The sequence below is a fragment of the Pan troglodytes genome, chromosome X (genome assembly GCF_028858775.2).
Source record: "Pan troglodytes isolate AG18354 chromosome X, NHGRI_mPanTro3-v2.0_pri, whole genome shotgun sequence".
In the NCBI taxonomy this organism is placed as follows: Eukaryota; Metazoa; Chordata; class Mammalia; order Primates; family Hominidae; genus Pan; species Pan troglodytes.
In genome coordinates this window covers 49,618,583-49,628,975 of record NC_072421.2, presented here as the reverse complement: position 1 = coordinate 49,628,975, position 10,393 = coordinate 49,618,583, and the positions used below count along the sequence as shown (strand labels likewise).

Here is a 10,393-nt window from a genome sequence, read left to right as displayed (position 1 = left end):
GGGAAGACAGGTAAACCACCTGCGAAAACAGAAATAGCAACCTATCCCAAAAGGAAATTGTTCAATGTGAACAAGTCAGAGAAAGAGACTGAAAGAAAAATGAATAGAATCGCTAGGACCCGTAAGAAAATGCTAAAACGATATCTATCATTTGTTAGCATCAGAATCGCAGAGGGTGAAGTGACAGTATTAGGGAAACAGGACAGCCAGAGTGACACCACGTGAAAGTAAACTCCGTCTTGAAAGTAGCAAGATACATAGTCCTACCAGTCACAACCCATGGTCCTAAGATGTTTGGAGTTGAGAAAACAGATGAAAGGTACCTCCAAGGACATGCTCCCACAGCAGCGGAAAGTGCACGGTTCCCAACACCCATTAACAATATATGCTTTCAACAGAATTATGCTTTCATGGACTTACACACTGGTAAGTCAAGGATAGTTTTCTTTAAATCAATAGAATGATAAAAGTCATCATGCTCTTAGCCCACCCGCACAAAGGCACAGATTAACTTTAGTCTTTATATAGATAAAACCCCTATATAAGAAAAACCAGACCAGGCCAAGGCTCACGCCTGTAATCCTAGTATTTTGGGAGGCTGAGCTGGCCAGATCACCTGAGCTCAGGACGTCGAGACCAGCCTAAGCAACATCAGAAAATCTCATCACTACAAAAACCAAACAAAAAACCATCGAAAAATTAGCTGGGCATGTTGGCATGTACCTATACTCACAGCTACTCAGGAGGCTGAGGTGGGAGGACCGCTTGAGCCCAGGAGGTCAAGGCTGCAGCGAGCTCTGATAACACCACCGCACTCCAGCCTCAGGGACAGAGTGAGACGCTGTCTCCAGTTTTAATAATCGAACCTAAAAACGTACAAATTTATCTATCGAATTCACTATATTAACACATGAATGGGAAAAAATGCTGTGGTAATCGAAATAGATGCACTGTTTGATGAAAATCAACATATATTCAAATGAATACTCTCAGCAAATTGGGAACAGAATGGAATGACTCACTCTGATAAAGTCCGTCTACAAAAAAGGAGAGTAAATAGGATGGTGAAATGTTGAAATTTTTCGGTTTCTCATCAGGGATAAGACAAGGATGTCCACTGTCACCATTGTAACGGGTGGGTCTGTGCAATGCCATAAAATCAGAAAAGGAAATAAAACTCTTTACAATGGCAACGACGGGCCCGCCACGGTGGCCCATGCCAGTAATCCCAGCACTGTTGGAGGTGAGGTGGGTGCATCACTTGCACTCAAAAGTTCAACAACAGCCCGGGAAACATGGCAAAACCCCGTCTCTACAAAAAATACAAAAGGAAAAAGAAAAAAAAATGGCGGAAACAAAACTGCTCTTATTCCAGGATGATATGTTTCTGTATATTGAAGACTGAAAACGACCTAGAAGTAAACTTTAGAATTCACAAGCATATTTCACAAGGCCGCTGGATAGAAAACCAATATGTAAGAATTATGTCTCCACCGGGCGCGGAGGCTCATGCCTGTAATCCCAGCACTTTGGGAGGCCAAGGCAGGTGAATCACAAGGTCAGGAGTTCAAGAGCACCCCGGCCAAGATGGCGAAAGCCCATCTCTAGTAAAAACACAAAACTTAGCCAGGCGTGCTGGTGGGTGCCTATAATCCCAGCTACTCGGGAGGCTGAGGCAGACAATTGCTTGAATCCGGGAGGCGGGGTTGCAGTGAGCAGAGATCGCGCCACTGCACTCCAGCCTGGGCGACAGAGCAAGACTCCGTCTCAAAAGAGAACAAAGAAAGAAAGAAAAAAAAAAAGAACGATGTCTCTACATACCAGCTCAGAGAGTTACAATACACGATTTCAAAGAATGATACATATTTCACAGCATCAAAAAGCTAGAAATAAAATTCACAAAAGATGCGCAAGACTTCTTTGCAGAAGGCTGTAAAGCTTTATTGGGAGAATTTTAATGAACAAATTTCCAACATAGGAGCAGCCTGCATCATTTCAACGTGTCTTCTTTTAACACTGTGATTGCTTTTCACCTGTAACAGAAACACGATTCGGAACATGACTTAGCAACAGATTATTCAGATGACCCTAAAGGCATACAAAGCACACTACACTTTGGGTTTTATTAAATGGACTAAAAACAGAACCCTATGGGTGATCCCGTGTCTTACACGCAATTGAACCTCTGCATAAACTTTGAGCGTACACCTGCAGAATTTAAAAGTAATTTCCTCCCTGAACATCAAGTGCTTCCTTTCTAGTCACAAGCACTTACAATTAACAGTCAGCAATTTGGAAAACACATGTGTAAAGCATACTTCAGTTGATTACTCAGGAAGTACTAGAGTCATGGTCTTTCAACTTTAAATCTTATCAATTCATGTCTCTAAAGCTGAAACTTACATGTAACATTTGATATGATTAGAGATGATTATATCGTATGTGTGTCTACAGTCTTATTAGAAATAGTGGCTCATGAAGACTGACAGTGGGGCAGGGAGCATGCATAGCACAGGCATCTTACTCACACCCATGCTGAGCATCACTGACCTACATGCCACAGATGACGGGAACTAAACGGTCTCTCGCCATTTGATATTTATTTCAGTCACTCAAGGTTTCCGTGGGGAAAGATTTAAGAAGCAATTGTACCATTTGACCCAGCCATCCCATTACTGGGTATATACCCAAAGGACTATAAATCATGCTGCTATAAAGACACATGCACACGTATGTTTATTGCGGCATGATTCACGATAGCAAAGACTTGGAACCAACCCAAATGTCCAACAACGATAGACTGGATTAAGAAAATGTGGCACATATACACCACGGAATACTATGCAGCCCTAAAAAAATGATGAGTTCATGTCCTTTGTAGGGACATAGATGAAACTGGAAATCATCATTCTCAGTAAACTATCGCAAGAACAAAAAACCAAACACCGCATATTCTCACTCATAGGTGGGAACTGAACAATGAGATCACATGGACAGAGGAAGGGGAATATCACACCCTGGGGACTGTTGTGGGGTGGGGGGAGGGGGGAGGGATAGCACTGGGAGATGTACCTAATGCTAGATGATGAGATAGTGGGTGCAGCGCACCAGCATGGCACATGTATACATATGTAACTAACCTGCACAATGTGCACATGTACCCTAAAACTTAAAGTATAATAATAAAAAAAAAATCAATAAATAAAAGAAAAAAAAAGAAGCAATTGTTCATTGAAAGCCAGAGAAACCCTGCCTGGGCAACACAGTGAGACCTCATCTCTACAAAAATGAAAACAAAAAAATGTACTCAGGCACGGTGGCTTGTGCATGTAGTTCCAGCCACTCAGGAGGCCGAGGTGGGAGGACGGCTTTAGCCTGGGAGCCAGAGGTTGCAGTGAGCTGAAATTGCATCACTGCACTCCAGCCTGGGTGACACACTGAGACTCTGTCGCAAACAAACAAACAAACCAAGAAGAGGGAGAATTCACAATTTCACAAGATCTTACACTACGTATTCAGCTCTCCACACGGAAAAACTAGGATGAAGCAGAGGGCCCGCTCACTTTCTTACTGACAATGAAATCTCAGTTCAGAGATTTTCAGATGACTCGGGCCAGGGTTTCATGATTTGTGATTAACAAACCATGCGAAGCAGATGATCTCTGTGTCCCACGCATTCTATGCAACAGGATCAGAGTATGAAAGAACCGGAATGGAAAATGGTTTTAAAATCTCTGACTTAAACTCACTATTTTCATAAGAACCAAAGATAGGTTTAGAAGGGAAAGGACTCACTCAGAATCTCGCCAAGGCTGTAAGAGCTGCTATTAGAACCCGCATGAGTGCTTCAGCATTTTTCACACCAAGTGATGGGTGTTACAAACGTGTTATGTATTGATTAAAAGCAGACCTTTACAAAAGCATCTGAAAATTGTGAGCTACTGGTTTAAGGATTTATACTCAAAACTTTTAATTCAACATAGCTTTGACTCAGTTTGTTTCCCTATCTGACAGTCTATCAGTCGGGTGCTGGGGCCTGAACTACGTTTCAAATAACCTTTATATAAGAACTCTGTTACTAAAGAGGCAGTATTGTTACCTCTCTGTTATTAAAAATATAATGCTGGGTCGGGCACAGTGGCTCTCGCCTGTAATCCCGGCAATTTCGATGGTCGAGGCAGGTGGATCACCTGAGGTCAGGAGTTCGGGAACAACCTGTGCAACAGAACGAAACCCTGTCTCTACTAAAAATACAAAAATTAGCTGGGCGCGGCGGAGCATGCCTGTAAGCCCGGCTCCGCCAGAGGCTCAGGCAGGAGAATCACTTGAACCCTGGAGACAGAATTTCCAGTGAGCCGAGGTGGCACCACTGCACTCCAGCCTGGTCTTCAGAGCGAGACTCCGTCTCAAAAACATAGTAAGAATTACAATATGATACTGTGGAAACAGACACCCTACAATGTGCATGCCTAATGGATTGCCTACCTTCTTCAGGCGTTTTCACCTCCTCTGGATTTGGCGGGTCCATCTCCTGCCCATCAGGACCATCTTCACACTCACACCCAGTCTGTGGGTGACCCTGTTCCTGGCTATCAGCTTCAGGCTTCGGCCCTTAAAAATAAAAGCTACGTATCAATTTAAGCAGTAAAACATAAAGTATGAATAAGAAAATAATATTCATGCTCTCGGTATTATTAGATAAAAGCTTTAGCTAACGTAATAATAAATGTGTTGATAAGAATCCCAGGAACATTATTTCAGGAGTCCGTTAGCAGAAAACAGGAAAACAAGGTGTTCCAAATATTACCCTCTTCCTTTCCGAAGACTGCCCTCAGACAACTTTGCTGCCTCCTTTGCACTTCTCTGTTATTCTACTTCTGATTGTCCTTCTCGTATTAAATGACTCAAGGCTCAAATCCCGTCTCTCACAGCACTTACACTCCTAGCGCTTAGACTCTTACATGGCATGAGTAGCCACCAATAAACGCTGAGTGAGAAAACTCTTTTAAAAATACATGAAAAAGCCCAAACTGCAGAATATTCTGCAAACCAACTGGTCTATCCTCTCCAAAAATGTCCGTATCGTGAATGACAAACAAAATTAAGGAAACATTACAGGTTAAAGGAAACTAAAAACACCTGAAAAGCACATGCAAGGTGTGATTCTGAACTGGACTCTGGATCAGAAAAAGAAATCCTATCAATAAAATTATCTGGGCCAGGCGTGGGGTCTCACGCCTGCAATCCAAACATTTTGGGATGCCAAGGTGGGCAGAGCAGGTGAGGCCAGAAGTTCAAGACCGCAGTGGCCGGCGCCTGTAGTCCCAGCTACACGGGAGGCTGAGGCATGAGAATCCCTAGAACCTGGGAGGTGTAGGTTGCAGTGAGCCGAGATCGCACTACTGCACTCCAACCTGGCCCACAGAGAGAGACTCCGTCTCAACAAAGAAAAAAAAAAGGAAAAAAGAAATTTTCTGGGGAACTGGCAAAATTTGAGTATGCACTCTGTATTAAATGACTCCATTTTCTCATTGTTAAATTTCCTGATTTTGATCTTTGTGCAGTGATGATCCAAGAAATGACTTTCTCTTTGCTCTGACGATATACACACCCTCAAGTACATAGGGTAAAGGACCATAATACCTGAAACTTTATCGAAACAATTCAGCATTAATAACAGTAAACATATATCCGTATGTGTGTGTGTGTGTGTGTGAGTGTGTGGGCAGCACGGTAAGAGACAGAGGGAAGAGATGTGAAACCTATGAAGCGAAAGCTATTAACAATTGGTGAATCCACATGAACAGTATATGAATTCATTGTACTATTCTTGCAAATTTTCTATCAATGTTATGTCTTGAAGATACATACAGTAAAAATTTAAAAGAATATATGATAACTGCACTGAACTTTAGGAAGAAAGGAATTTCCAATTGTGGTAAAAAATACAGATATCCTAAAATTTACCATCTTAACTATTTTTAAGTGGTACAGTTCACTAAGGAGTTACGTTTGCAACATTACCAGCCACTAGGCACAAAAACTTTGCATCTGTGTTGTCCTATACCATGAAAACTTTTTTTATTTAATGAATTTCTTTATGTATTTATTTATTCATTTATTTATTTATTAGCGATGAGGTCTCACTGTGTTTCCCAGGCTGGGCTTGAACTCCAGGGCTCAAGCAATCCTCTCACCTCAGCCTCCCAAGTAGCTGGGACTATGAGTGCATGGCATTCAGCCCAGCTTTAGACCTTTCTCCTAAATGACAATCTAAGGATAAACCACAGGACATGTATAATGCTTATATTCAGCCGTAGAGTACCAACAGCAGTGTGCGTCAGCTGAGAAATCTGAAGTCTACCACGTGGATAGGATTTCAGTTACAATTACAATGTCAGTTTCTGAAGGATTGATTAGCTGGATGGATGTGAGGACAATGGAAAATCTTACAGTCACGACACCCATTACCTATTGGGGTAAAGAGAAACTTCACTTTGTTCAAATAAAGTTATATTTAGGTCCGAAGGTCCTAAAGGTAATATTCCATAAATGAACCCCGTGAAGAACAAAGCACCAAATATAACATTGTTTGTGAATCACAGAAAATATACTGTCCCGCACTGAGAATAAGGGAGTGGGCGGACAGCAATTAATGGGCATTGTTGTCAGTCAGATTCTAGGAACTTTTAACAGTGCATCCCTGGAATAATCCATGACCTCCGTTACATAAATGCTTCCTTCCAAAACATTTTATCTCGGAGAAATTATTTCCACCTCACGTTAATCTCAGGATAATTCCGTTTTTGCTTTTCTAACCATAAAAGGATTTAATCACCTCCTAAAAGCCGCTGAGAAAAATCACTAAACCAGCTACCTGTATGGCAGTATCCTCATTTATCCAGCTTTTATCAAATGTACCATATAAAAATATCAATCAAAGGAAACGGGGGCCAACATTCAGCGACTCGGTTTTTGGAGCTGCTCCTGCTCCTCTGAACTGGGTCTATTCTTGGGTCAGTACTAAGCTACCTTACAGTAAAGCCTTTTGAGTTTTAAGCATTTTCAGCAAAATCACTTCCTTCTTTACAGCAACATAGATGATAGGAAGACACAAACCTTGGAACACAGTACAAATGTTGTATTCACCAGTCAAGGGTTCTTGGATAACGCACAATCCTGGCACCTCCATTCTCTCATTCATAAAGTCGAGAACTTTTATCATAGTGAGGGATTTGCCTAAGCTAAGCTGCGAACTACATAGCCTCCTCGCTTTTCCAGTCAATTTCAGGCATTCTTTCCATTGTTTTCTTTCCTCCTGTTCCTCCTATGTGACAATGCCTAACACGCACACACACACACACACATGTGCACACACACACACGAACACACACACACGCACACGCCAGCGGACGTTCTTCTTCCCTTTCCCTCACCTTGACCTGCACATGCTCCCTCATCCTCTCCCTCCTGAGCAGCTGCAGGATCCTGACGTTGAGTTGCTGGTTCCCCTTCTTCAGGTGTTGCTGGTTCCACTTCATCACTGAACTGCTCGGGCTGGGGAATACGTGTGGGTGTGCAAATAAACAATAAGCTTCGTTATTGATACAAAATTTTACATATATACACAGAATACATAGCTATTTCTGGTCATAACTAAGCCTAAAGACATTTCTCCAACTCTATGCTCTATGCCCAATAAGGTTACTCCACCCACAGGGAGGTTTCTGTGAGAGAAGTGACGCACGAGGACTTTGGAGGCTATTATACTCTGTGTTGGAATACATGTGTACAATCTGTCATTAACAAACAAAGCCTGAGAAAGAAGTCATGGGCAAAAGCTGAAGAACACGAGAGGAAAAAAAAAATCCTCCAGAATCAATGTTTCCTTCATGAGATGCCATCATCACTTTTTATGAGCAGGAAAGACCTTTATCAGCATTTCCACACTAATGCAACAACGCTATCACAAAAATTAATTTCTACTAATAGAAAACATCGAATTAACGTTTAAGCACTCACCCGCATAGGCCCAATCATTTCAGGAGGCTCTACATAGCGTCTTGGTCTAGGCCGATAGGTCGATCTTAATCGCCAACTCATATTTCACACTGAAAACAGACAACCGTGATTAGGAACGTGAGCCCCAGAGGGCTGCTATATTCGATCACTTCCATGGATAAATGTTAACTTGCCGTTTTACTTTGGAAATACTCTCAAAATAAGTCCCAGAGTTAAGCATACGTGTGTACGCTGTCTGAGTGCCTACAAAGCCACTTCTGCTGGCCAGGCTGGCAGAGCAATCATCTTAAGGCGTGTGGCAAAAGGCAGAGGACATTTTTTTCTAAATTTCTTTTGGACACGCGGTCTCGCTGTGTTGCTCAGGCTGGAGTGCAGCGGCGTGATCACAGCTCACTGCAGCCTCGACCTCCCGCTCAAGGGATCCTCCCACCTCAGTGTCCCGAGTAACTGGGACTACGTAGGCGAGCACCACTGCGCCCCGCAGACAGAGGTCATTTCTGATGAGGTTTAGTTTCACAAGTGCACTCCCCACGAAAACCCTAGTGAATCACAATTCTCGTGATTGCTGCTTTGGGCACACTCCCACTTCCTAGAGCCATTCACCCCCCTCACAACAAGTTTGGTTGCACCGCACTGCCTCGCCCACTCCTTCCCACTGTTTTCGGACCTTCCATGGCGGAGGTGAGACCTTGCAGTGCTTCTCACTCGGGCGCTCCGCACTCCACACCGCTGGGGGGGCGCTCACCAGGCCGCAGCCTTCCCAGCTGCCAGGCCCCTTCTTCACCGCCCGCCTCGCCCCCGCCGGGGGCCCCATTCAGGGAATCTGCCTTGTGTCGTCGGGGGTTCCCGGCACCTCGGGACTTCCATCCCCCCAACAGCACTCACCCCATCTTCACCTGAGCCCCTGACCGCCTCCCCTCCACGGCCCACCTTCCTCCCCGTCCAGGCCCCTTCACGACCACGAAGCCGCCGGTGGCCTCACAGCCTGTGAAGGGAAGGAGGACGACCTCGTGGCCCTTCTCCCTCAGAGGCCACAGACCAGGAAGCAGGACCCGCCTGACCCACCCGAGGCCCTCTCCACCCTCACTCACACTTCAGCGCCCGGGATGACTGGCCTGCAGACCTACCAGATGAATCTCAGTAGAGGAAAAAGAGTCCGGACCGCAGGAGCCACACAGCACTGCCTCACAGCTCCCTGGCGTTCTTCACGTGGGCGAACGGGCCAGGCAGGAGACGCCCAGTGAACATGCGCACTGAGGCGGGAGCCCAGGGAGCATGCGCGGCTGTGGGCTGGGGAGGGCTGCCGTTCCCAGCGCCACGCCCCAAACCCTCGATGCCCATCCTCATGGAGGATAAGGGAATCCCACCTCCCTCTGCTGTTTCCTATGCCTCTGGGACTTAGGTAGTGCTCCCCTCAAAACTCACCCCATCTTCAACTGAACCCCACCCCAAACCCAGGGCCCTCTCTTGCCCCGGCCCCACCATGGGGACAAGGACCACTGTGACTGGCTGGGAAGACAGGTAAACCACCTGCGAAAACAGAAATAGCAACCTATCCCAAAAGGAAATTGTTCAATGTGAACAAGTCAGAGAAAGAGACTGAAAGAAAAATGAATAGAATCGCTAGGACCCGTAAGAAAATGCTAAAACGATATCTATCATTTGTTAGCATCAGAATCGCAGAGGGTGAAGTGACAGTATTAGGGAAACAGGACAGCCAGAGTGACACCACGTGAAAGTAAACTCCGTCTTGAAAGTAGCAAGATACATAGTCCTACCAGTCACAACCCATGGTCCTAAGATGTTTGGAGTTGAGAAAACAGATGAAAGGTACCTCCAAGGACATGCTCCCACAGCAGCGGAAAGTGCACGGTTCCCAACACCCATTAACAATATATGCTTTCAACAGAATTATGCTTTCATGGACTTACACACTGGTAAGTCAAGGATAGTTTTCTTTAAATCGACAGAATGATAAAAGTCATCATGCTCTTAGCCCACCCGCACAAAGGCACAGATTAACTTTAGTCTTTATATAGATAAAACCCCTATATAAGAAAAACCAGACCAGGCCAAGGCTCATGCCTGTAATCCTAGTATTTTGGGAGGCTGAGCTGGCCAGATCACCTGAGCTCAGGACGTCGAGACCAGCCTAAGCAACATCAGAAAATCTCATCACTACAAAAACAAACAAAAAACCATCGAAAAATTAGCTGGGCATGGTGGCATGTACCTATACTCACAGCTACTCAGGAGGCTGAGGTGGGAGGACCGCTTGAGCCCAGGAGGTCAAGGCCGCAGCAAGCTCTGATAACACCACCGCACTCCAGCCTCGGGGACAGAGTGAGACGCTGTCTCCAGTTTTAATAAT

The 10,393-nt window shown here is 44.7% G+C and overlaps 1 protein-coding gene across 2 annotated transcripts; it reads right to left on the bottom strand.

The window, feature by feature from the left end:
- Window positions 1-1,916: 1,916 nt before the first annotated feature.
- On the bottom strand, window positions 1,917-9,234 carry LOC129138855 (G antigen 2D). 2 transcript variants are annotated; one of them, XM_054676954.2, is made up of 5 exons: window positions 9,150-9,234; window positions 8,023-8,111; window positions 7,437-7,557; window positions 4,486-4,611; window positions 1,917-2,033 (listed from the first exon to the last, which is right to left on the bottom strand). In XM_054676954.2, exons 2-5 carry the CDS (start codon window positions 8,101-8,103, stop codon window positions 2,011-2,013), a joined length of 351 nt encoding a protein of 116 aa, XP_054532929.1. In that variant the 5' UTR covers window positions 8,104-8,111; window positions 9,150-9,234; the 3' UTR covers window positions 1,917-2,010. The 2 variants fall into 2 exon arrangements, with proteins under 2 accessions (XP_054532929.1, XP_054532931.1); XM_054676956.2 differs by lacking the exon at window positions 9,150-9,234 and adding an exon at window positions 9,114-9,132.
- Window positions 9,235-10,393: the final 1,159 nt, after the last annotated feature.

What these genes read in the sequence shown, in the direction of transcription:
- LOC129138855 (XM_054676954.2), bottom strand. Translation starts at nt 8,103, where the DNA reads ATGAGTTGGCGATTAAGATCGACCTATCGGCCTAGACCAAGACGCTAT. An exon ending in AAATGATTGGGCCTATGCGG is followed by an intron (nt 7,558 to 8,022) that starts GTGAGTGCTTAA and finishes CGTATTCCCCAG; the next exon opens with CCCGAGCAGTTCAGTGATGA. An exon ending in GGTGAAAACGCCTGAAGAAG is followed by an intron (nt 2,034 to 4,485) that starts GTAGGCAATCCA and finishes TTTCTGTTACAG; the next exon opens with GTGAAAAGCAATCACAGTGT.